This window comes from Bidens hawaiensis, unplaced genomic scaffold (assembly GCF_021521415.1).
Source record: "Bidens hawaiensis isolate Kalapana, Puna unplaced genomic scaffold, B.hawaiensis_p1.1 tig00035079_1, whole genome shotgun sequence".
Lineage (NCBI taxonomy): Eukaryota > Viridiplantae > Streptophyta > Magnoliopsida > Asterales > Asteraceae > Bidens > Bidens hawaiensis.
The window spans coordinates 39,004-62,237 of record NW_027496104.1 but is presented as its reverse complement, the minus strand read 5'-3'; the positions used below and the strand labels follow the sequence as shown (position 1 = coordinate 62,237).

Genomic DNA, 23,234 nt, shown 5'->3' with positions numbered 1-23,234 from the left:
TCTTCTTTTTTTTTTTGCGTTAAGAATAGCTATTGAACGCTCACTCACTTCATAAATTTCACATAATAAAACAATTGCACTTACTTGTGGGTCGTTATTATCCATACTGGTTTCCCTAAAATACATTATCTTATTCCATGAAGCAATAAAACACTTGTTATTTTCGTTTCTCTTGACCGAGCTATTCCATTCCTTCTTTATTACCTCATATAACAACTATCTAAATGTGTTCAAGCGGTCGATGCCGTATTACTAGGGTGGCTAGGTTGTTCAAATTCAGATGTCGGGAGTAACATATTTATTAACTATTAAAAACTTTATAAAAAAATATTTCAGATAGTTTATAGACAGCATATAAATTATAGTATATGTATGGTATAAAATCAAAAGTTGTATGCCAAGGAAATTATTTATTTGGCCGTGCGTGATTAATTAATAATTAATAATAATAATAAACTAGCGGAGGGATTGTGAGAAGATGGCCAATGTTGAAGGAAGGGCAATGGCTGTCTTTTACTTATTATTATTATATCTGTTGACTGACTGTTAGAAGTTAGAACAGACAGAGAGTCAGAGTGAGATGGCGATGATTGTTCAATTGTGTTGTTCGCCTCGACTTCCCTCCGAATCCATCCTCCCAATTCCTCATCCACTTTTATACAATTCCTCCACTACTTGTCTAATCAGAAGAAATAATAATAATAATAATCATCTTCATTCAATTCGTAGTAGTAGTAGTAGTAGTTTTACTACAATCAGTTGCTGCTCTTCTTCTAAACCTACAAACCAGGTCAATTCATTTTCCATCATAACTAATTCAAACCCTACCTCATTCTAATTATTATTATTATTTTGTATCAGCAGCAGCAGCAGCAGCAGTGTGTGGTTCATGTTAAAGAGAAAAGTGTGTCGGTGGTTCTTCTTGCTGGAGGAATGGGAAAAAGAATGGGTGTATGTCATTTTATTTATTCTCTTCATTCAAACTTATTACTTTCTTTCTTTATAACACTTTCAATAATCATAGGCCAAAGCAGTATCTTCCTCTTCTAGGCCAACCTATTGCTTTGTATAGGTAACTTACTCACCAACAATTAACTTCCATTCAACAAACCAATGTATCTTTTACTTGTCCTGAGTCAATGTTTGCAGTTTCTACACTTTTTCACGGATGCCCGAGGTTAAGGAAATTGTTGTTGTTTGTGATCCATCTTACCGGGACATTTTTCAAGGTATATTCTAATTTAATGATCTACACATTTTTCATTACATTTTATTACACAAGTAGACATGTATGTATTCATTCATTCATTCATTTAAAAAGCTTCCTTGCTTCATTAGATGCCAGCGACAGGATCAATGTGGACCTCAAATTTGCATTGCCTGGTAAAGAAAGACAAGATTCCGTCTACAGTGGACTTCAGGTTCATCTTATTATTCTCATCCACTTTTCAATACTAATATTATTTATTTATTTTTCTCTTCTTATTCCTATTTATCAACAGGCTATTGATTTGGCCTCTCAACTTGTATGCATCCATGATTCTGCGAGACCTTTGGTCACATCCACTGACGTACAAAAGGTAGCTCCGTTACCTTTCTTACTTTCACTTTCACTTAACAACTATTTTCATCTCAACTTTTCATTATCATTGCAGGTTTTGAATGATGGGTTGCGGGTTGGAGCATCCGTACTTGGTGTTCCTGCTAAAGCTACTATCAAAGAGGTACTTCAAAAATCTTCTTATATTTCATGTTTCATTTTCCAAATTGTATAAATAATAAAAACAATGTAACAATTTTAATACGCAAGTTAGGTGCTTCTTATGTCTTATTCATTTCAATCCCTTTTCTTTCTTATAATCAATCGTTTTATTTATTTATCTATCTCAAATTGTGTCTCAGGGAAATAGTGAATCATTCGTGGTCAAGACTTTGGACAGGAGAACTCTTTGGGAAATGCAAACTCCACAGGTACACACACGCACGCACAGAGAGAGCCTGCGCTTCGTGGTGGGTGTGAAATATGACATTTTCCCTCAATAAATGTGAGGTTACACTTGACCATTGAAGTCAAACCTGATGCATTTTAAAAAATGCACATTCATTTTGTCCCTGTTTCATTTGGTCCCTGGTGTTTGAAGTTCTAACACTCAAAAAATCATGTATTTTTGACAAAGTCTGATTATTTTAAGTAAATAATAGTTGAAATTACGAAATGGGTCGATGACTATAAAGGATTCTCTTTTATATTTTTGAAGTATTTATATTTAAAATATGCTCCAACAGTTAATCATCAACCTAGACATTTTTATAAGTTTTTAATGATAATCTTTTTACAGCGTTCGTTTTTTTACTGTGTTTTAAACCTGTCCTCTGTAACTAAAACATTTTGTCCCAACAATTTTTCAATCACTATTTTTTACAATACAATCAAATAACAAGATTTCCTGGATGATTATGAGCATGAAAGAATGTTTTAGAATTTCGATATCTGCATATTGCGAAACTCACGATATATCAAACACCACTGTTTTTTCTTGAAAAACCTCATTATATGCAACTCAATTATATATAGTTTTAAAAAATAGGAAAAAGGACATTTTGCATTGAAGTAAGACATGAAACATGATGAAATCCAATTAGCAGATAACATAATCAAGTCAGTCAAGTGGAATAAAGATAATGTAGCCAAAAAGGCCAACTTGGTAACTTACTACAGTTTTACACGCTTGTCATACTCACAACTGAGTTAACTCTACGGGCTTCAAAGCTCACCCCATTTCTCTTTACTACGCTTTCTTTAACCACCATCACACAACATAAATACAGTCCAAACAACTAAGAATTCGATTAATAAACTCGGCTCCACCGGTATAGAACATTAGAACTAATCCTTCAGCTTCATGTTTGCTGGTCAACCAGATTTGAACAGCAATACTGCTTTTGAATCCAAGTAGAAGTAGACAAAGTGGTTTGTCTCATGAGTCAATAAGAACCTGCACATCAAACCCCAACTTTCATCTTGATTTCAGATTACTGCAAGCTTCCCCTTTTCACTTGCAGATTACCATTTTACCCTTTGTAGAGATAGGTAAGACACGTTAAACGTGGTTTATTATTTTCATTTTAAAGATCTAATGTAAGTTTATATATAAGATTTAAAAAATTAACAAATCACCATCCTGTTTATAATTACGGAGGCTCCGTACTATTACAAAATTATATTTTCGATGTGCAGACGGTCTTTCAAAACAATAGGAAAATAGATATGCATAAACTAATGATGCATTATGTCTTCAAATTCGACTCAAATTCGAGTACGCTTATTCGAATCAGTTTATTTGATTTCCACAAAGACTGGAATTTTGACCACAGAAAATCAAGTTTCACTTATGAAAATAATTAAAACATATATTATTGTAGATTAGGAAATGAATGAAAAGCCAATAAGCCATACACCTATTGCTTTAACTGTGATAATAAATGTGGCTATACAACTGCATAACCGCTTTTCTTTCTCTCTCCCACAATATGTTTAGAGCACTATGAACAAATGCTCATGCGGTTCTCTACTTATAGAAACTGAGGGTGTTTTCCTTTACAGGTAATCAAGCCTGAGTTGCTGAAGAAAGGTTTTGAGCTTGTAAATAGGTACCGCATTCATTTTACTTCATATAACTATAAATAAATGTGGGATTTTTGCTCATTTACTTGTTGATCGGTTGATTCTCTTAACGGGTCAAATGGGAAAAACAAAATTGCTAAAAGAAAACAGGTCAAAGTCGCTCTGAGAATGTATCTATTCAGATTATTAGATTAGATTATTGTTGCAATTTCCATGTAATGTTTAAAACTATATCTTTGGGTGCACAACAGAGAAGGACTCGAAGTGACGGATGACGTGTCAATTGTTGAGCACCTCAAACATCCTGTATACATCACTCATGGATCTTATACTAACATTAAGGTGCATACATGATTACAAATTAGATAATTTTTTTATATGAATATGTATCTATAAACCTGTATTATGGCTTGCAGGTTACAACTCCGGATGATTTGTTACTTGCTGAAAGGATATTAATTACCGACTCATTTGTGCCAGCTTAGTTAATTATTCATTTCTTTGACACTGTAAATATGCCATATTAAGTTAAATGGCAGTTTACAGGATACTTGAAAAGGATTAACAGTCATAAAGTGCTTGTAATGAGCTATACTTTGCTCTTGATGTTTTTTGAAGTTTTGTATCTTTTAGAAGGATAACAGTACATTACAAAAACATCCCTGGTTCTTTTTGTTAGAGCCACTTGTGGCGAATAAATAAGAGTTGTACACACGACCCCTTATATGTTGTAACTTGCAATGGGTAAAAACGAACCAAATAAATTGTATCACATGATACATAAAGTATCTTTCCAAAAGGTTTTAACGGGTTGACACAAAAGCAAGTGTAGCTAATTGTATCTGCAGGTCTGACCCAAAACTGACATGACCTCAAACCAATAAATATATAAATTAAAATAGACACTGTATGCTTTGGTGCAGAATGTTTGAGCAGATGACAGGAAAAAGAAGAAAAAAACATGAAACCGCGGAATATAGAAGAAACATGTCGAAACGTGCTCAAATTCAAGGCATAAGCTAAGACAACACTTTGGTCAAATTAAATCAGTCCTTCACCTGTCACCAAAAAAAGGAAAGTTGTCAAAGTCAAAGATACACAACAGTTTAAACTAAAATGTCATACAATTCAATATAACTATAACATTTTTAAACATATGTTTTGATGATTATTGGTTTTTGAAAGGTCCCTTTTGGTAAATAAATTAAGAAATGATTTAAAAGGCTAAAAATGGTATTTTGCTATTTTATGACGTTGAAGATTTAAAGATTCGTCTCCTTTCTACTTACGTAGTTCATCAAAGGAAATACTGCTGATGGTTTCTCCTGTTTTGAAGAGGCGAACCTTTCCTGCATACACCATCTTGTTAGTTAACATTAAGTAAATATATTTGATGTTAATATTAATGGTTGGGTAAGTATGATACTATGCAAGTTTCCAAGACTATATATGAAACTATCCCTTTCTTTAATCCTTGAATTATCAAACAAATTCAGTGTCACGTCACTTTCAAAAGGTCCGAAACCAAGAAAACCAAACTGAAACCAAAATCGTGGTGTTGTTTTATGTTTTCGGAGGACAAAAAAATCTTTCGATTTAGTTTCCTTCTTGCGTGTAAGTAAGTAAAACCGAACCAAACTTATAGATTTTCATTGTTTTCAAATCCATATGTGGTATAACAATGATATTAAAAAATAATTAAATAAAACAGTTACCATCACGGCGAATGCATATCTCGGGTATGTTTTTAACTTCACCATTGATACTATCATTATAAACTCTGGTTTCAATATCACCTTCCACATAAACTGAAGAGCTGCACATAACCAGAAAACAAATATGATTATTATGTTGAGTATTAATAAGAAAGGAATATAGAAAAAAGAGACTAGTAGTAATACTTTTTGGTGAGTTGCTGAACAGCATAAGCAGCAAGTGTTTCATTGTGCACGGCTATTCGATGCCATTGAGCAGGTTTCGGCAAGTCTTTTGCTCCAATGGTTCTTTGATCAAACATGCCACCGGTCCCAACCGTGAAAATGGTGACAGTTTTCCCATTTCTCAAGATCTTTTGCAGAGGTGGTTGTCCAACTTTTCCACATATGATAGCCTGTAGTGTAAAGGAAACATAATAGGTTGCAGAAGTGGTTTGTAGAAAATACCTAAAGTGAATGAAGAATAGGTACCTTATGGACACCACGAAAGCCCCAACCTTTTCTTGGGTCAACCCCTTGGAGCTGTAACTCGGGTTTTTCGGGTACGAAACTACTATCATCATTCTCATTCTCATTCTCATCATCAGTTGGAATAGACGAAGAGGAAGAAGAGTAGAGTTTATTCTGAAAGCTGCTTCCTACATAATAATAATAATAATAATAATAATAATAATAATAATAATAATAATAATAATAATAATAATAATAATAATTCATCCTCCTCCTCCTCCTCCTCCTAAATGGTTAAATGTAAGCACAGCAAATGAAAGACAAGAAGAGAGAATAATAGCATACCAGGGTGGGTGGTGTAGGCAGCAGCAGAGATGATGCGTACTAGTGATAGTGATCTTCTTGTGGCGACTGAACCCCTCAACATATTCTTCTTCTTCTTCTTCTTCTTCTTCAGGGTTTTTCAATTCCTATAAAACCACAATACGGGTTTGGGTTTCATTAATGTTCCAAAATAGTCCCTCACCTTTTCTTATTATGCCCTTTTTTTTGTTTTAAAATTACACCCAATTCACTTTAGCACCCCCCTTTCTTACATCCTATTTATATCAAACACTCGCCACCTCTCCCAAGTAATGCTCCAACGCCTTGATCGGTGACGCTTCCATAAGAAACTCAACGCTTTCATTTCACCCAATACATTGACCCTCTTCCTTTCAAATACCACCTCATTTATAGTCTTCCAAATACACCACATTGTCGTATTTCTAGTCTTCTAAATACACCACATTGTCGTTAGACATACCGCATGGAAGACCTTCCCGCTTTGTTTCGACAACGACAATCCTTATGTAATTCCAAGATATCTCGTGTTGAAAAAAGCGAAAAAAGGTCGGAACCTTACACCAAATCGCGATGCCATGCCAAATAAATGACATGAATAAAAGCGGAAAAAATTAATAGTAGTACTAATAGTAGAGCAGTAGTAATAATAATAATAATAATAATAATAATAACAAAACGAATATGAAAAAACCAACTAAAACTAATTATAAAAAGATAATAATACAAGAAACAGTAATAAAAATCCAAAGTAATTAAATTTTGTTAAACACTTTGTTTTACCAAAAAAAATAGAAAAAAAAAAGCTATTTTGGACCGGAAATGAAAAAAATAGGGACAACTTTGTAAATGATCCACTTGTGGAACAAAAAGAGTTTCAACAGACTCGAACCTTGGTCTTGTATTTTATCGGGACAAGTGCGTGTCATGGTTACGAATCAACTATTAATAGACTCAAACTAAACTTGTATAATTTAGCTAAAAAACACCATGACTCTAACAACGAGCAAGTTAATACAGACCCATTTACCTTACGATGACATTTTGGATTACACTTTCTCTCAGACTTTTAGTCATTTGTCGGTGGGTCCATCATAGGCAAATCATCTGGCGATAAAAGTTTCTATAACTAGCATCAAAACATCAGTGATAACACGTATCCAACAATCAACCCATGTGTATCATCTTCAAGCAATTCAAGGCTTCAAGCAAAACTCGTTTGTACCTGTCAACTACAGGTTCAATGCTTTAAGCGGTTATGGTTTTGGTATTATAGTTTATTGAATGGTGATACCATACCAGTACCCATACCGATTTAATAATTATAGTTTTGTTCCTTTGAATTTTGCCATCAACATTTACACGTCACACCCCTAGCCCGATGGTGGAAACGCCGGGACATGCATATTGAAATCATGGACAAGGTCTTAAATGTAGAAGCTTGCATTTAAAATGAACAGCTTGTTATATGCCATAATCTTTAATCTAAATAAAACTATGCAATTTTATGGTCAACCTCAACAAATATTTCACTTCTACTTTTCATAATCCCAAACAAAAGCAAAATCATCACTATGTTCTTCTCTTTGTAACAAACACAAAATCATAAACATATCTTATGCCAAGTCGAAAAACAAATTTATAAAAAAAAAAAGAAGAGATTTTAAGTAGAATAATCAATCACTATGTATGTATTTAGTCGTTTGAAGTTGTCAAACATCATTCAGCCTTTGGGCAGGAGGCGGGGAACCCGCTAGCCATCCCCACACACCACCTGAACTTTGTTTTTGTTTTTGTTTTGTGAAAGCTTCTTCAGAAGCCGCCTTTTGCCTTTGCAAGATTTCAACTTCTTTCTGTAAAGTGTCCATTGCTTGTAGCTTTTGCCGTAACTCTGCAACATCCACCTGTTCATTTTCAAATATAGCATTAGCAAATGAGAATGCTAACCTTTCACCTGTTTTGACCCGAACACATTTTGACATGTTATGCAAAACATAAGTTACCTCTAGTTTGAAACATCTTGACTGTTCTGCTGCAAGCTGACCGCGTACAGACTGGAGCTCCTGCAGGATTGTATAAACACTATATAGTTAGTTGCCTAGTCTAGTCAAATTAAGAGTAGATTATAAATTTTGTCCTTTATGTATTACTCAAATTATGAAACGTACCCTTTTAAGTGTGAAAATTACACTAAGTGTCCTTTGTTTTTAAAAAATATCACGCTTTATGTCCTTTTCACTAACATATATTAACTTCTGAGGTTAATTTGATGAGAATGACCAATTTACCCAATGTGAAATTCTCACTAATCTTTTATTTTTTCTTTTTGTTTTTATTCTATTCACTTTTTTGTTCTTTTTCATCACTTTTGTTTATAAAACTATATATATAGATAAATATCAATGGGTAGGCACCGCAACAAACTGATTGGTCCGCGTGGCGGCACCACCTTGTGCCACTCCATCCATTTTTTTATACTTCCGGCACAGTAACAAAGCTAACCCGATACCGAAACCGACCCAACTCGTGTCTTCTCGTAGCCACAACGCCTTGGTTTCACTGACCGAATGAGCGTCGTTTTAATATGTTATGTTTTTTGTATCATAAGATATTATACATTTTATTACATGAATGCATCACATTTTTACAATAACTTTTAATTCATTTTTCCTTATATAGTAACTTTGATTTATATACTATATGTTTCGATTACCTTTTTAATATAAAAACTCGAGAATAAACAATATACATCATTAGGGTAAAGTTAAAATGCAAAGGGAGGCAAAAATGAGAACTTGAGAAGTGTGAGAAGAATTTGTGGCCACACAAAAAACCCTTCAACAAAAAATTCAAAAAATAATAAAAAAATCATAACTCAAAATATAAATAAAAAACGAAAAAAATTTAAAAATAAAAAATTTCCCCCCGTCATACCAGTTAAAAAAAACCGACGAAAAGACACAATGTTGAGAAAAAAGACACAATACCGAAAATGAACAAACAACACAATGATAAATAAAAAAAGACACAATATGTCGCAAATTTAACACAATGCCGAACAAAATATAACACAATGTTGAGTAATATAAGACAATATCGAGAAAAAAGACCCAATCAATGACGAAAATAAACACAAAACACAATGATAAATAAAAAAAGACACAATATGTCGCAAAATTTAACACAGTGCTGAACAAAATATAACACAATGTTGAGTAATATAACACAATATCAAGAAAAAAAGACACAATGTCAAGGAAAAAAGACACAATCAATGACGAAAATAAACACAAAACACAATGATAAATAAAAAGACAAAATGATGTTTTTCTACAATATGATGTTTTTTAGGACGAGGAAGACGGTGGAAACATTTTTGCGTTTTTACATTTTTCATTTTTTTATTAAATTTTAAGTTTTGATTTTTTTAATTAATTTTTCATTATTTTTTTTGAGTGGTTTTTATGGCTAGAAATCCTTCTCATTCAGTCCCCCTTTGTAGAATAACTTGACCCTACATCGTTAACCCATTTTAATCATATTTCCTTATCATTTAATATTATTTTTTTCTAGAAACCTGTGTTCGTTAACATTTATTAAAAAAACCTAAATGCGGAGTTGTGTTTAGGGGTGTTCAGGAAAACCGAAAATTGAAAATTTGGTTATAACCGAAAACGGAATTCCGAATTCGATTTACGATTTGATTTTCGTTTAGGTTTATTTTTTTAAGCGATTAGTTTGATTTATCCGGTTAACGAATTAATTGATTAAAATATGAACTATATTAATTATTTTGGATATGACCAAATATTTTTTGAAGTCCATGTGTAATATGTAGTCCAATAATCCATATCCATATCAATACTTCAAATTTTCTTGTTTTGATGTTTTAGAATGATTATTTTATGGTTGACTAGTTGTATGTTTAAAAATATGTAATAATTCGCCGGTTTGGATGTTTTATTATGATCTTAAACTTTTGGTTATAGGGTGTATATGTTGGGTTTGTTAGAATATTTTGATGTAGTACGGAACCCAGACGGTTGTCCAAATCTAGAACACAAACAAATTAAATTGTTATTTTGGATGAATTCGATTAAATACAGTTTGAATCGATTTGTTCGGTTTTAACCAAAACCGAACCGAATTGAATTCGAATTGATTACGGTTCGAGTAGCCCCTTTCCGAATTCAGTTAGGTTCGATTTTCGATTAGGGGTAACAAAATCTCATAACCGAACCAATCAAATAAATCAATAACCAAACCGAGGAACACCCCTAGTTGTGTTTAGTTTCTTTTCCGAACATTCCGGTATAAACTTTATTGAAAACAAAGTTGTATTTTGAAAATACATTACCTTGTACAAATCTGCATTTTTGGATTCAGCTTCTTTCAATTCTTGCTTCAACTGAAGTGATTGCAGTTTTTCATTATTGAGAGCTGATTCTAATTCTTCTTTTTCAGCCTTAAGAACAGCTATTGAACGCTCACTCACTTCATTAATTTCAATTATCTGCATACATGTAAACATATTATTACAAAGTAATATACTTCATAACATATAAACGATAACATGATAAAACAATAAACTTACTTGCGGCTCATTATTATCCATACTGATTTCCCTAACTTTTGCATCTTGACCGAGGTCAAATTCCACATCAGCATCTCGGGAGCCATTTGTTGCATTTTGTGCACCCGAACCGCTATTATGGGCGGGAGTTGCTGACTTGGTTGCTTGAAAGGTTGACTTGTGGCTAGGTTTAAGTAAGTTGACCTAGTCAACACCAAAAACAAACTAATAAATTAGAAACGTTTGGAAGCCATACATGAATAAGAGAAAATGGCTGGGTTCTTACATCATTGTTGTATTTACCATTATACCCGCCGAATGAAACTAGAATGTCTTCACCGTTGTAGGAGCTTAACACCAAACTCAACCCCTGCAATACCAGCGGGTTGGGTTTAAACAGGTTCGTTTTCTAAAGTCTTCATAATTAATTAGTGTGTTACTTACAATTACATTAATAAGTTAAATCTTTGAATACAACGATTTAGGATGTTGTATGCATTAATAATAAAATTAGGGTTACTTTCAATCCGTTTGACTCATTTACCTGTTCCCTTCGAAACAACATTTTATGATTTGTTTGTTTGAGATAAAACACACGATTAAACCTATTGAAAGAATGTCATGTATACTTTCGAGTAATTTCGTAGTGAGAAGTGAGATCCATTTATAAGATAATGGGTAGGCATGTAAGCGAACCGAACGTTCAGTGAACCGTTCGTGGACTGTGTGGCCGGAAGTTACATTTATGTTTGTTTACTTAATAACCAAACGAGCATGAACACAATTTTTTGTTCACTTAGGTACACGAATGAACAACATATGTCTCGTTCGTTCATTTAGTTAAAAGAAGAACATGAACGCATGTCTCATTCATTTACGCTTGTTCATTGACTTTCATTAGTTTATGTGTGTTTAAGTTTGTTCGTTCGTTTATCTTCATTTATGTATGTTAGTTACGTGTGTTTGAGTTTCTTCGTTTACGTTTGTTTATATGTTCAGTTAATTTTTTTGGACCCACCACAATTTAGTTTAGTTTTATTAATCTTTTAGACCCGATAGATTAATCATTAATGTTCACATTTAGTTTTAATTGGTGTTCACTCGGTTATGTTTTTTCATCCATATTCAGTTATGTTTGTGAACTGTTCGTTTATACAATTAACAAGTGAACACAAAAATAACACTCATGTTCTTAACAAACACAAACAAAAAAAAACTCGTTCATTTAAATGTTTGTGTTCGTTTGGTTTGTTTACAATAAACGGGTCAAAATTGATACCTCTAAATTAACCAACAAAACTGTATATTTACCTCACTAGCAAGAGGAACACGTCCTTGAACAGTTGTTACAACTGACCATGATAAAGTAGACATGTTAAGAACAACTGTTTCTGAAACTCCTGCGAAAAACAAAAAACAAAACTATTATTCTTTTTTTTAATATCGTGTCGAATATAATAGCTGTTTATTGATTCTCAAATAATACCACTTTTGTTATCTCCACCACCAACAATAAACCAACTTTCTCCAACTGTTACACCTGCATGACCGGCTCGTGGACTCGGTATCTCTCCTTGTTGACTTGGTCTTGACCATTCCATCTAAACAAAATCATAATAATAACGAGTTCAAGTTTCAGATTAGTAATATCAATACATGATTAGATTTATATTATCTCACAGTTTTCAAATCAAGAACATGAAGATCATTGAAACATGTCGCATGTGTGCCACCGCCAAATATAAGAAGAAAACGCTCTGCGTGTACTGCGGCCGCATGATCAGACCGTGGAGAAGGTGACACGCCTCTGCATAATTACAAGATCATGTCTAAAACTAATAGATATTCATAAGCATAAATGAAAGAATATTATTGTGATACGTTACATTGTGTCAATTTCATCCCAGGTCATGGTTTCTAAGTCTAAAATGTGAAGGTCGTTCAAGAAAGTTCTGTTTCCATCTTGACCACCAAATATGACCAAGTTGGACCCCACAGGTGTAACTGATTGACCGCCGCGTGAAACCTACAAAATAAAAAATATGTTTGAAGTCTATTAATAATAAATGGTGTTTTAAGTATATGTAATATGTTAAGAATGCATACTGGTGGTTTTCCATTTGTCTTCATGGTCGACCAAGTATTTGTCTGCAGGTCAAATGCCTTCACTGCAAATTAAAAAAAAATATATAAATATATAATATAAGTTTGTTACAAATGAAAACCTGAAGTTAAAACAAACCATTGACAACTTCAGAAGCATCCTTTGAATGTCCTGCAATTGATATAAGCTTATTTCCTTCCCATGGTATCTACAAAATAACCAAAAGGTCAAACTTGACAACTTGATGTTCACATTCACGTTAACGGTTTATATTCTATTGAATAATCAGATTTGAATACTGACCAATGAATGCCCAGCACAAGGAGTTACTCTCACTGGATCCTCAGAATTTGCTTTGACTTCCACCTTTGACCATGTCCAATTTCTCAAATAAAGTGTCTGCAAGAATCCAATTAAGTTGCAACTCAATAATATTATCATGAACGTCCCTAACTTTGACCATGCATCGCTAATCTCGACCATACCTGAAGATCATTTAGGTAACGTCCATTATGGTTTCCACCAAATACATACATTTTATCATCAACAACAGCTGCTGCATGCTGTTGATTAAAAAACAAAACAGTGCCAGAAAACAGGTAAAATTAGAAAAAAATAAACAATAAAGTTTAAAAAAAAAAAGGAAAGAAAAATAAATATAATAATAATACCTCGTATCGGGGCTTTGGTTTTGAGCCCGAAACCAGGGGCGCAACCCATTGGTCATACACGCTAACCGAACCGATACCATCCACCATAACGTCTTTATCGACCGAATTCTCGTTCTCGGTTGGGATAGTTTTCGTTTCAGGCAAAGTGATTTCATTGTTAGTGGGTAACTCCACCTTAGAATTATGCTATAACAATTTAGAATTTAGATTATAGTTTGTGATATTAAGCATAAAGAAAAGATAAGCTATAATAATAAAGATTTAAAAGGCTCACATTCATTTGTACATCTACAAGAGGGTCGGAGGATGGCCTTGAATACCATCCAGGATGTTCTTCCTCTAGTATTTTAACAAAGAGGCGCATTGCTTCAATGGAAGCCATGTTTCCAAGACCATGCCAGCTGCAAAAAATAAAAAAAGATTAAAAATGTAGAAAGAATTAGTTGATGCATAAAAAGGAGGTTAAAGAAACCTTGTCCATTTGCTTTGTTCAACCGGACTCCAAGCTCTGGGTTTTGGTACGGTACAAGGTCCGACAGTAGCCTGATTTGAATTGATAACGTTGTAAATAAATATACATATAAATGAAAGGTTGCACAGTGTTATCCTGCTACACTCCCATATTGAATTTGAGCAATCCTATAATCAATTACTAGATACATAACCATGCATGTATAGAATTTGATGTTGATAGAAGAAATAAAAACCAAAAAACTGAGCTTCAAGAGGGGTTGGCGTTTTTATTTTTTATTTTTATGGTGGATCAATCTATAATTTCTTCACATGAAATGGGGCAAATTAAAAACCCCAGAAAATGAAAATGAAGCTAACCTGTTGATAGAGGGCGTAGAGCAGCAGAGCGACGTCGTTTGAGAATTTGGAATTGGAATTCGAATTGGAGGATGAATGAGTACCGAATCCCACGTAAGTAGCGGCTGCGAAGAATCGATCCGGGTATGCCAGCCCTGACCTTGCCATTTGGTCTCGTCCGATCCGATCCACAAACAACAACACTATTTCCACTCAGATTGATATACACAATTTGCACACCTGATAATAATATTTATTATTATTATTATTATTATTATTATTATTATTATTGACTTGTTGGTTGCACTCGATTTCTTCCAAATTCACGATGTAACTTTTTTTATTCTCTTTTTTTTCCCCTTCAAATATGCACTATGTGTTTACTTGTTTTTCGTTTATTGTCTCAAAATCTTGATTTATATATCGGGAAATAGGGGTGTTCAAGAAATCCGAAAAAAACCGAAATCGAAATCCTAATAAACCGATCCGAATTCTTATTCGGATATTCGGATCGGGTCAATCCGAATATCCGAATAACTAATTCGGATTCGGATATGAAATTTTAAAAAATTCGGATTGTTCGGATATCCTTTTAATCCGAATAAAAAACATGATTTTAGTGGTATTTTCCGGTTTGGTATATGTATTAGACTACTATTTGAAGTTTAAAATTTAAATTTTTGTTAAGAGTAATTCGTATTTTCCGGTTTGTATGTTTATTGTGATTCCAAACTATTAAATGTTTGGAACAAAAAAATAGGAAAATTTTTAGGTTTATTCAGATAATTTTGGATTTTCGAATATTATCCGAATCCGATCCGAATTGAATTCAGATAGATTCGGATCGGATAGGAATATTCCTAATTCGGATCGGATCGGATTTCGGATAGGGTCTAAAAATTTTCAAATCCGAATAACCCGAACCGAATAATCCGTTATTCGATCCGATGAACACCCCTATTGAGAAATTTTATCAAAACATTACCTTTTCTTTTCTCAAATTTTTTCAAAAAAAAAGTTAATATATCCTATTCGTTTCAAATAAAAAGTTTGATTTTTATAAAAAAAAACTAGGATTTATGGTATTTAGTCAGCTATCTTAATATTAAAAACATACTTATTAAATCTCCAAAATCCACTTATATTAATCTCAAAAAGCAACTTACATCTTCACTCATCTCCTACAACCACCGCATCCCCGGAAAGTCACAGGAAATCCCAGGGAATTTACCGGAAAAATTCAACAGAAATAACATAATGGAAAACAATATGAAAAAAACACAATGTAACAATAAAATAAAAAAAAAAACATTATGAAAGAAAAACACAATGCATAAAACACAATTGTAAAACACAATTATGGTAAGATACAATTTGTAAAAAAACCCACTAATTTTTTTTAATTTTTTATATAGTAATACGGTATTCATATAAAAGATACAAAAACACTCGTTATTATGGTGAATTTGTTTTTTTTAAATGTCGTATAAAATTTCAATAACTGAAATGAGTGGTCATGGAAATTTAATAAAAAATTCCTTTTAATAATAAAAATTAAATTATATATTGAGAGAGAAAATTTTCATGGTGGAGATAATTTTGGTTAAATGATGATGAATTCAGTTAATAACAAAACTACAACAATTATATTTCAATGACAAAATTTTATAAGATGAAAGATTAATTGTGTAACATGAGATCAATAAATATATGATGTACCAAAAATATTAATAATCGAGGTTGAGGGTAGAAATTGACACGCTTTCAATAATTTGAAATAACAAAATAAATGAGAAAAGACAACTTAAATAATATGATCGACTAATAACTGACTTTCGAAATTTTGTCTTTTAAAATTGAAGAATTGTTTCAGTTTATGAGAATCTAAATATTTTAATTAATTGACGTAATGTTAACGAATCAACTCCTAAGATTTTTTGATTAAATAAAAACCAGATAAGTACAACAATCAACGATATTGATCTTTGGGAAGATAAGAAAAAAATTCATTGTATGCGAAAAAAGATACTTAAAATGATGGATTTTCCAAGTTGGGTGTGTTCCAAAATAACTAATTTAGACAAATAATCATTTAAGGTATAATTGAATACAAAATACGTTTAGACGAAAATGATAACGACGATAAAATTCTTCTGAGTGAAAACTTAACTACGATTGGTTTGATCCAAAACACCTTTGTTAATTGAGTTTATGAAAGCTTAAATAGTTGGGATTGAATGATTTGAGGCAACTCGAATAGGTTTGTGAAAACGAGGTTTGACTAAGGTAGGCTTGATGAAATTAAGTCTTGCGGGTTTAGAATGTAATAAGCGAGAATGACCTTGTGACATGAAGAAAGCCTGAGAGGCATAGGGTTGGTAGGTGTAAGCTAAATGAGCATGGGTAGTTGGTAGGTTTAAGCTAAATGAGCATGAGTAAAGAACAATGCATTGCGTAGGTGATTAGGGTCTCCATAATTGTAGAAGGCACGTGTAGCAGGTGTATAAAGCTAAGTCGACGACATAGAACGTTGTGGGATGTCTTGTGTCGTAGACAGTGTACGGCAAGTGTTAACGGGATAACCATAACGGTTATAGTAAGTTTAAGAATGACACAAGGATTGAGTCGGATGACGAAAGTCGCAAATAAGACGTAACAAGCGTATTCCGGTGTAAGGTTTCTTGTTTGGGACACTATGATTTCGTTGAGATTGATAATTGGTTTACTTAGTAACCTAAACTCGATTATTAAGCTTGCACTTGTTATTATCGTTGTTATGAGGGTGAGTAAGGGTAAATGAATCGAAATTTCTCTGAAAGAAATTAGTGAACAAGATTAAATGGATTGTATTAGTGTTTTGAGTTAGAATTTATGCCCTAGAGATTGTAGGAGCTATCTCTTTGACTGTACTTATGGTCATAAAGCGGGTGTGGAGAATATATGATCTATATTGTTTGATGTAGAAATCATTCTATAATTATGTAAATTGAGATTAAATGAATATATATAATAAGTTGTGTAAATCTCTTATTAGTTATTAAGGAAAAAAAATGAAATTCGACATAAGTTGTGCTAGCGTTAATCATGACTTAAGGATAAGTCAGAATTTAAATGAGATAATCTATATGACAATTTGTTAAGTAGATGATATAATCAATGAGGTGATTTGATATGAGATTTTATCGAAGCATAACAAATTAAAATGTTAATACTTAAAATTTGAGGGTGATAACTGAGATGTAATTGATAGTTATTGGGGGTATGAGTTATTTGTGATAAGTTCGTTAATTGATAACGTGATAATCGTGACCATGAGGGATATTGTTTAAATATTAAGGTATTTAATAATACATTTATTATATTTGATAGTTTGATGATGTTATAATATGCGTATGAGAAAATAGTTATCAATTGCTCTTGATAATTTGTGAATGTGATAATATGAGTACGAGATAACCGATTAGATAATTAAATAGTAAATTGTTTAGATGGATTTGTGATAACATAGTCCCAGTGAGTGAATGATTTGTGCTCCATCATGAGAATGAAAATATTTGTGAGTATGTGAATGAATTGAATCAATAAGTCTTGGTTCCATGTAAATGAATAATTAAGTAATTAAGTCAAATCGTAACTTGTTTCAAATAAAATAAAATATATAAACAAATAATAAATAACGTAAGTTTCTCGATGTATTGGGTTTCCCATGAGCTTGTCCATGGTATTTTGTTGGCCCATGAGTGTTGCGTGCCGTTTTAACCGACCAAACTAAATAATGAATGGCAAATGTATGTATGAGTAGTTGAAGTATCTCTATCACCACACGTGATAATGCTCCAACAAAATATCGTAAATATAATAATTGTGAAAATGAATAGTTGGCGTGTCCATGGCGTCCCATATATTTTTCACCCGACTAGACATTTAAAAAGTAATAAAATAATAACAATAAAACGAAATGGCAAGATGTAACCGTTAACTGATTACGTTAAACGCTTAAAAGGTTAAAACAAAACTTAGGAAATCCTAAAAGAATTTCCCGTCAACGAAAACAACCAACAAAAATTTGAATGTAAATATATATCTTGGGAATGAGGTGTTGCCTCGGAGTTATAAAAATATTTTGAGAGTAAGACATAGTCTCGAACTTATAAAAATATTTTGAGAGTGAGACATGAACTCGGAGTTGTGTGTGCATGACAATAAAATAAGCATTAAACTAAGTAGTTAAATAAGTACTTAGTCTAGCAGGTAATTACCCAAGCTGTAAACAATCAAATAGAACGTATCAGGTAAACAAATAAGCGCGTGTGGGGCTCCTAAGCATGTTACTAAGGCACCACTAACGACCTATCTTAAACCTTCGGCTCTGATACCAATCTGTCACACCCCAACCTACGACGGAAATGTCGGGGCGTGAACTGATTGTCACAGCTCACAAGGTTACTATCAAGCAAATTGATAAATGACAATATCTATTTAATTTATTTAAATAAAACAATTACAGTTAAGTATATCAAGTATAACAAAATTACAACAATGATTAATTAAGTTTGTATTCTAAAAACATCTCTACGTGATCTTCATCTTGCTAAACAACCAAGCTGATATCCTGCAAATGCGTATAAAATATATCTTTGTCAACAACACATGTTGAGTGAGTGAAACACCTGTTTAAGACACAACAGTAATAATATAAATAATATATAAAGAAAGATGCAAACTGTTCCCGTGAGAATAAACAATTAAACCATAGCACATACACAAACAATCAATCATAAAGAAATGGCTAAACCGTTGCCATGCGAATGGGCATTGGTTACCAAAAATGAGGTGTCGGTGAAACCATTGTCAATGTGTCGGACGCCGGCCACTACGACGGTCATATGATCATACTAGACTGAGAATATGTTGGACCTCTCCGAATGCGGTTCAAATAAAGCAAGTAAGCAAATAGCAAGTTAGGCATAAACTGATATACACACAAGGTTTAAACAGTTGCGGTTTGAATACTAGATAATATGTAAATATGATACGATACGCATATGTCCCCAAAATATTTAAAATAAGTAAAAAGGGGGAGTGATTATTCACCTGATCGGATGAACGAAACGAAAATGATGATGTGAGAATGATGAACCCTTTGGGATACACCGACAAGGATTCCTAGTTAAATATAAGTAATATGAATTAATTAATAATGAGACAACACGTATAATGAATTAAAGTGCCGAAGTGATTTGAATTATGGTTTTGATTAAATGTTATTGATTGAAAGATTGACCTCTACGGATTATTTTTTATTGCGAAAACAATATTATTAGTTATCATTTAATTACAAGAATCGTTTCCTTACCATATATTATAATTTACGAATAATTAGTTTACATAATTACGAGTTGCAGTGTATTATAGTAATAAACGTTTAAATAATTAATTATAAAAAGATTTATATTTTAGAATCTTTAACGAAACCCAAAGGAAAAATATAGTTAATTCGTCTAACACGTTTAATACGTTTTATTATATCTTCGTTTATAAAAGAATATTACAAATACATAATATATATATATATATATATATATATATATATATATATATATATATATATATATATATAGAAACAGAATCAAATACATTTTATTCTTAACATAAAAACAGTGAGAACCAATTTGTTGTTATTATTGGGTTTATTTTTGTAGGTGTTTGTTGTTATTTTTTGTTCGTATCTGCTAGTTTTCGATTATGAGATGTTATAAGTATTTGCTGATTTATATTTTTTTGTTATTATTAGATTTTTCTTTTGCTGTTATAAGTATTTGTTGGTATTTGCTGCTATTATTTTGTTCTTGATTTTGATTATTTGCTGCTATTATATGAAATTTGTAAAATTGATAAATGACGAGAAAAGTCGATAAGATGTTCGGATTTTAATAAAATAACGTTCATCCAATTATTAGTATTTAATTATAATATATATATATACTAAAATCTTGTAACAAAATTAGTTGACACGAAACGTGAACTTTTTGAAGTCGATTTAACTAGAGAATGTTTATTTTATATTAAATATTAATTATAAAACTCTATAAACATCTTTAATATATTTAAAACAATAAACAAATAAACAAAAAGAAAATAAAAGGCAAAAGGGGCTTGCCGGGACTCGAACTTGCGTCCCTGGACGGCACCCTATTATACAGACACCAAAACTACCAGTTGAGCTAACAAGACACTTGTTTAATATCTGAATACAATAATTTATAAACCACAGTTTATTAACCCCCAAACTAATATAAACCCTAACTATCTAAATCGTTAAATCTGTGATGTTATAGGTTAATTAATGTTAGGGCTTTTGATAAGCATGTTAGCGCGAACTGATTACATGATTCAATTACCTCATATTATGATGGATTGATGGTGAACGACAAATTAAAGTGACGGCCAAAACGACAAGCAGAACACGATACCAGAACGCCGTTACACTTCAATTGAACTGGAGGGTTTGATTCTTGAGATTTAAATGCAGGTGTACGTATGTTTAATTGTATTTTGATTATGTTTACATAACTATACACAAGTTGGGTATAAGACGGTGCGTTTAAAATAGAAATTCGTATCAATCAGATCGTTTAGCATAATTATGAGTGTCGGCATCGTTTATTAAGGTAAGAAGATCATAAATCACAACTTGATTCCTATATTAGAACGAGAATTGTGGTTCAAGCAAAAAGTTTGGGTATCCGGGTTGCGATATGGGTCGGATAAACGGGTTTGGATAAATTATTATAATAATTTAACATATTTGCTATTTAGCCCCTGTAGTTTGGATATGGATACGTTATCGTGTTAAAGTTTGGTTTGGGGTTCAAAATGCATATAAATGAAAGTTTGTTTATATATAATTTAATATTAGATATATATAAAAAACAATTAATGATATAATAATGATTACTCGATAAACACGGTATGTATTAATAAAATTTTTCGAACACGAAGGTATGTCGGGTAACAGTTAATAAAATAATAATATAAAACTTCGAGTTGTTACACCCGGGTGTAACGTACAGATCACTCATAGCTCGTAACACTATTAAAGCGACAATAGTTATATTTTTAATTTCATTTCATAGCGTAACAAGTACACATTTATTCATAAATAAAGGACTTCATCAAAACAATAAATAAATTATTTATTTAAATAACCTAAGGTATACTAATGATCTTCATCCTTAGCACGCCACTGATTCAACATGTAGCACGTTAAAAATAATATATTTGTCAACAATTAAGTTGGTGAGTTTTCATAAGTTTTTGCGTATACATACATACACACACACACACACACATATATATGTATGTAGGGTGGGGTTAAAATAAGAAGTAGAGTGTGTTTAAGAAGTAATTTGGTGCGTTAGATATATTGATCTGATGGTGGATATGGAAAGTGTGTTTATTGTGCGGTGTGTTTTATCAGATCTAATAGTGAAAACACGCTTTCTACACTTCTTAGGAAAAATCTACTTCTTATTATAACCTTGCTCTCTCTCCCCCTATATATATATATATATATATATATATATATATATATATATATATATATATATATAAAGGAACGATTCAACGTTCGTAATGCAAAATTTTCAAGTGTAAAGTAAATGAAATCAATTAATGTCGTCCTTCCGATCCTTTAGCCGAGGTCGTAGTAATAAGGGAAATGAGAAACACCTTACGAACAACCGAAGTTGACGTTAGACGGTGCAGGTACGTCCTGTCGGACCCTCCACTATGTGTATGCGTTTGCGTAACTTCCACCATAAGAATAGTAAACGCGTTGCAAGCAAGTTCGCGTATAATCATAAACAATATGCAAGAATGGTATTAACATGTACAATAATTGTGAATCGGTTTATAAACAAGCACATAACCGACGAAATAAAACTTGTGACATGCTACATCCCAAAAATATTAAAAACGTTAGAATGGGGTTATGAAGAACTCACTTGGAATGAGAAAACAATGTAAATAGGAGACGGTAATGATTAGAGAAAACTAGATGGTCCCGCGAGAAGTCCCGACAATTTGTCCTAGATTGAACACGAATTGAAGGAGATCAAAGAGTTAGGGTTTGTGGCTTGAACAATACTTCAAAAAACGATTATGGAAAAATTTTTAAGTTGCAATTGCTTTAGGGCGTAGCTTCAGAATTATGAGGGGAGGGTGTGGTGCTCGTGACTTGGATTTTTGATTTGTATCTATAGGGTAACAAGGTCAGCACATGTTCGCGCTCATAGTTAATGAAATTGATTTAGTTCCATCTCGTTTGCTGTCAATTAACGAAAGATACCATGTAGGAACATATCGTAGAGGTTAAGGATTAGTTTGTTTAGCAAGATTCCGGATTTCCCGGCTTGATTGTAGTTAATGAGGAAGGTAAGTGTTGGTGGTGACGGGGGAAGGAGGGAAAACAAACTAATTTTTGTTTAAATTGTCATCTAGTCCCTATAGTTTGGTTTGAGGATCAATAGTGGGTAAAACAATAGTTTAGGGTCAAAATGCATATACTTGATACTTTAAACGATTATAAATACATTAATACAAGTCACGCGTAAAAAAATAAAATAAAACCAAATAACATAGTTATCAACTCAACATTTCATTAGATGAGATGATCCGATTACAAACGGGTAATAAAACGAATACAAACATTAACTCGAATTTGACGAATGTCACAGCATTCCCATCTTTTAGAAAATTTTGTCCCGAATTAGGAATTAACATGCGTAGCAAAAAGATGCGGATACTTAGACTTCATTTGGTCTTTACGTTCCCAAGTGAATTCCGCACCGCACTTAGATTCCCAATGAACCTTGACTAAAGGGATTCGGCTACGCTTAGTTTCCTTATCCATCCGATCCATTATTTGCACCGGTCTTTCAAC

At 32.4% G+C, this 23,234-nt stretch overlaps 3 protein-coding genes across 3 annotated transcripts; 1 reads left to right on the top strand and 2 right to left on the bottom strand.

The window, feature by feature from the left end:
* The first annotated feature begins 1,030 nt into the window (after positions 1-1,030).
* Positions 1,031-4,228, top strand: LOC143587011 (2-C-methyl-D-erythritol 4-phosphate cytidylyltransferase, chloroplastic-like). Its single transcript, XM_077068417.1, has 9 exons — positions 1,031-1,072; positions 1,150-1,229; positions 1,339-1,421; positions 1,503-1,580; positions 1,656-1,724; positions 1,903-1,971; positions 3,605-3,651; positions 3,877-3,967; positions 4,042-4,228. Exons 2-9 carry the CDS (start codon positions 1,169-1,171, stop codon positions 4,108-4,110), a joined length of 567 nt encoding a protein of 188 aa, XP_076924532.1. The 5' UTR covers positions 1,031-1,072; positions 1,150-1,168; the 3' UTR covers positions 4,111-4,228.
* A 264-nt stretch (positions 4,229-4,492) lies between these two features.
* LOC143587012 (single-stranded DNA-binding protein, mitochondrial-like) lies at positions 4,493-5,940 on the bottom strand. The gene is made up of 5 exons (XM_077068418.1): positions 5,812-5,940; positions 5,527-5,735; positions 5,341-5,441; positions 4,915-4,974; positions 4,493-4,683 (listed from the first exon to the last, which is right to left on the bottom strand). Exons 2-5 carry the CDS (start codon positions 5,640-5,642, stop codon positions 4,667-4,669), a joined length of 294 nt encoding a protein of 97 aa, XP_076924533.1. The 5' UTR covers positions 5,643-5,735; positions 5,812-5,940; the 3' UTR covers positions 4,493-4,666.
* Positions 5,941-7,620: 1,680 nt separating this feature from the next.
* LOC143587014 (acyl-CoA-binding domain-containing protein 4-like) lies at positions 7,621-14,482 on the bottom strand. The gene is made up of 17 exons (XM_077068420.1): positions 14,312-14,482; positions 13,953-14,023; positions 13,755-13,881; positions 13,481-13,666; positions 13,295-13,372; positions 13,113-13,208; positions 12,948-13,017; positions 12,812-12,873; positions 12,592-12,731; positions 12,386-12,512; positions 12,192-12,306; positions 12,017-12,105; positions 10,992-11,075; positions 10,727-10,909; positions 10,490-10,645; positions 8,136-8,195; positions 7,621-8,036 (listed from the first exon to the last, which is right to left on the bottom strand). Exons 1-17 carry the CDS (start codon positions 14,456-14,458, stop codon positions 7,845-7,847), a joined length of 1,983 nt encoding a protein of 660 aa, XP_076924535.1. The 5' UTR covers positions 14,459-14,482; the 3' UTR covers positions 7,621-7,844.
* Positions 14,483-23,234: the final 8,752 nt, after the last annotated feature.

Bases quoted from the DNA above. Each gene is read 5' to 3' on its own strand.
- LOC143587012 (XM_077068418.1), bottom strand. From the start codon at position 5,642: ATGTTTGATCAAAGAACCATTGGAGCAAAAGACTTGCCGAAACCTGCT. The intron at 5,442-5,526 runs GTATTACTACTA...GGTTATGTGCAG, and splicing joins GTTCAGCAACTCACCAAAAA to CTCTTCAGTTTATGTGGAAG. The intron at 4,975-5,340 runs GTAACTGTTTTA...TGGTGTATGCAG, and splicing joins GATATGCATTCGCCGTGATG to GAAAGGTTCGCCTCTTCAAA.
- LOC143587014 (XM_077068420.1), bottom strand. From the start codon at position 14,458: ATGGCAAGGTCAGGGCTGGCATACCCGGATCGATTCTTCGCAGCCGCT. The intron at 13,667-13,754 runs GTGAGCCTTTTA...AAATTGTTATAG, and splicing joins TTGTAGATGTACAAATGAAT to CATAATTCTAAGGTGGAGTT. The intron at 8,037-8,135 runs GTAACTTATGTT...GAAAATGAACAG, and splicing joins CAAGATGTTTCAAACTAGAG to GTGGATGTTGCAGAGTTACG.
- LOC143587011 (XM_077068417.1), top strand. From the start codon at position 1,169: ATGCCCGAGGTTAAGGAAATTGTTGTTGTTTGTGATCCATCTTACCGG. The intron at 1,581-1,655 runs GTAGCTCCGTTA...TTATCATTGCAG, and splicing joins CATCCACTGACGTACAAAAG to GTTTTGAATGATGGGTTGCG. The intron at 1,972-3,604 runs GTACACACACGC...TTTCCTTTACAG, and splicing joins GGGAAATGCAAACTCCACAG to GTAATCAAGCCTGAGTTGCT.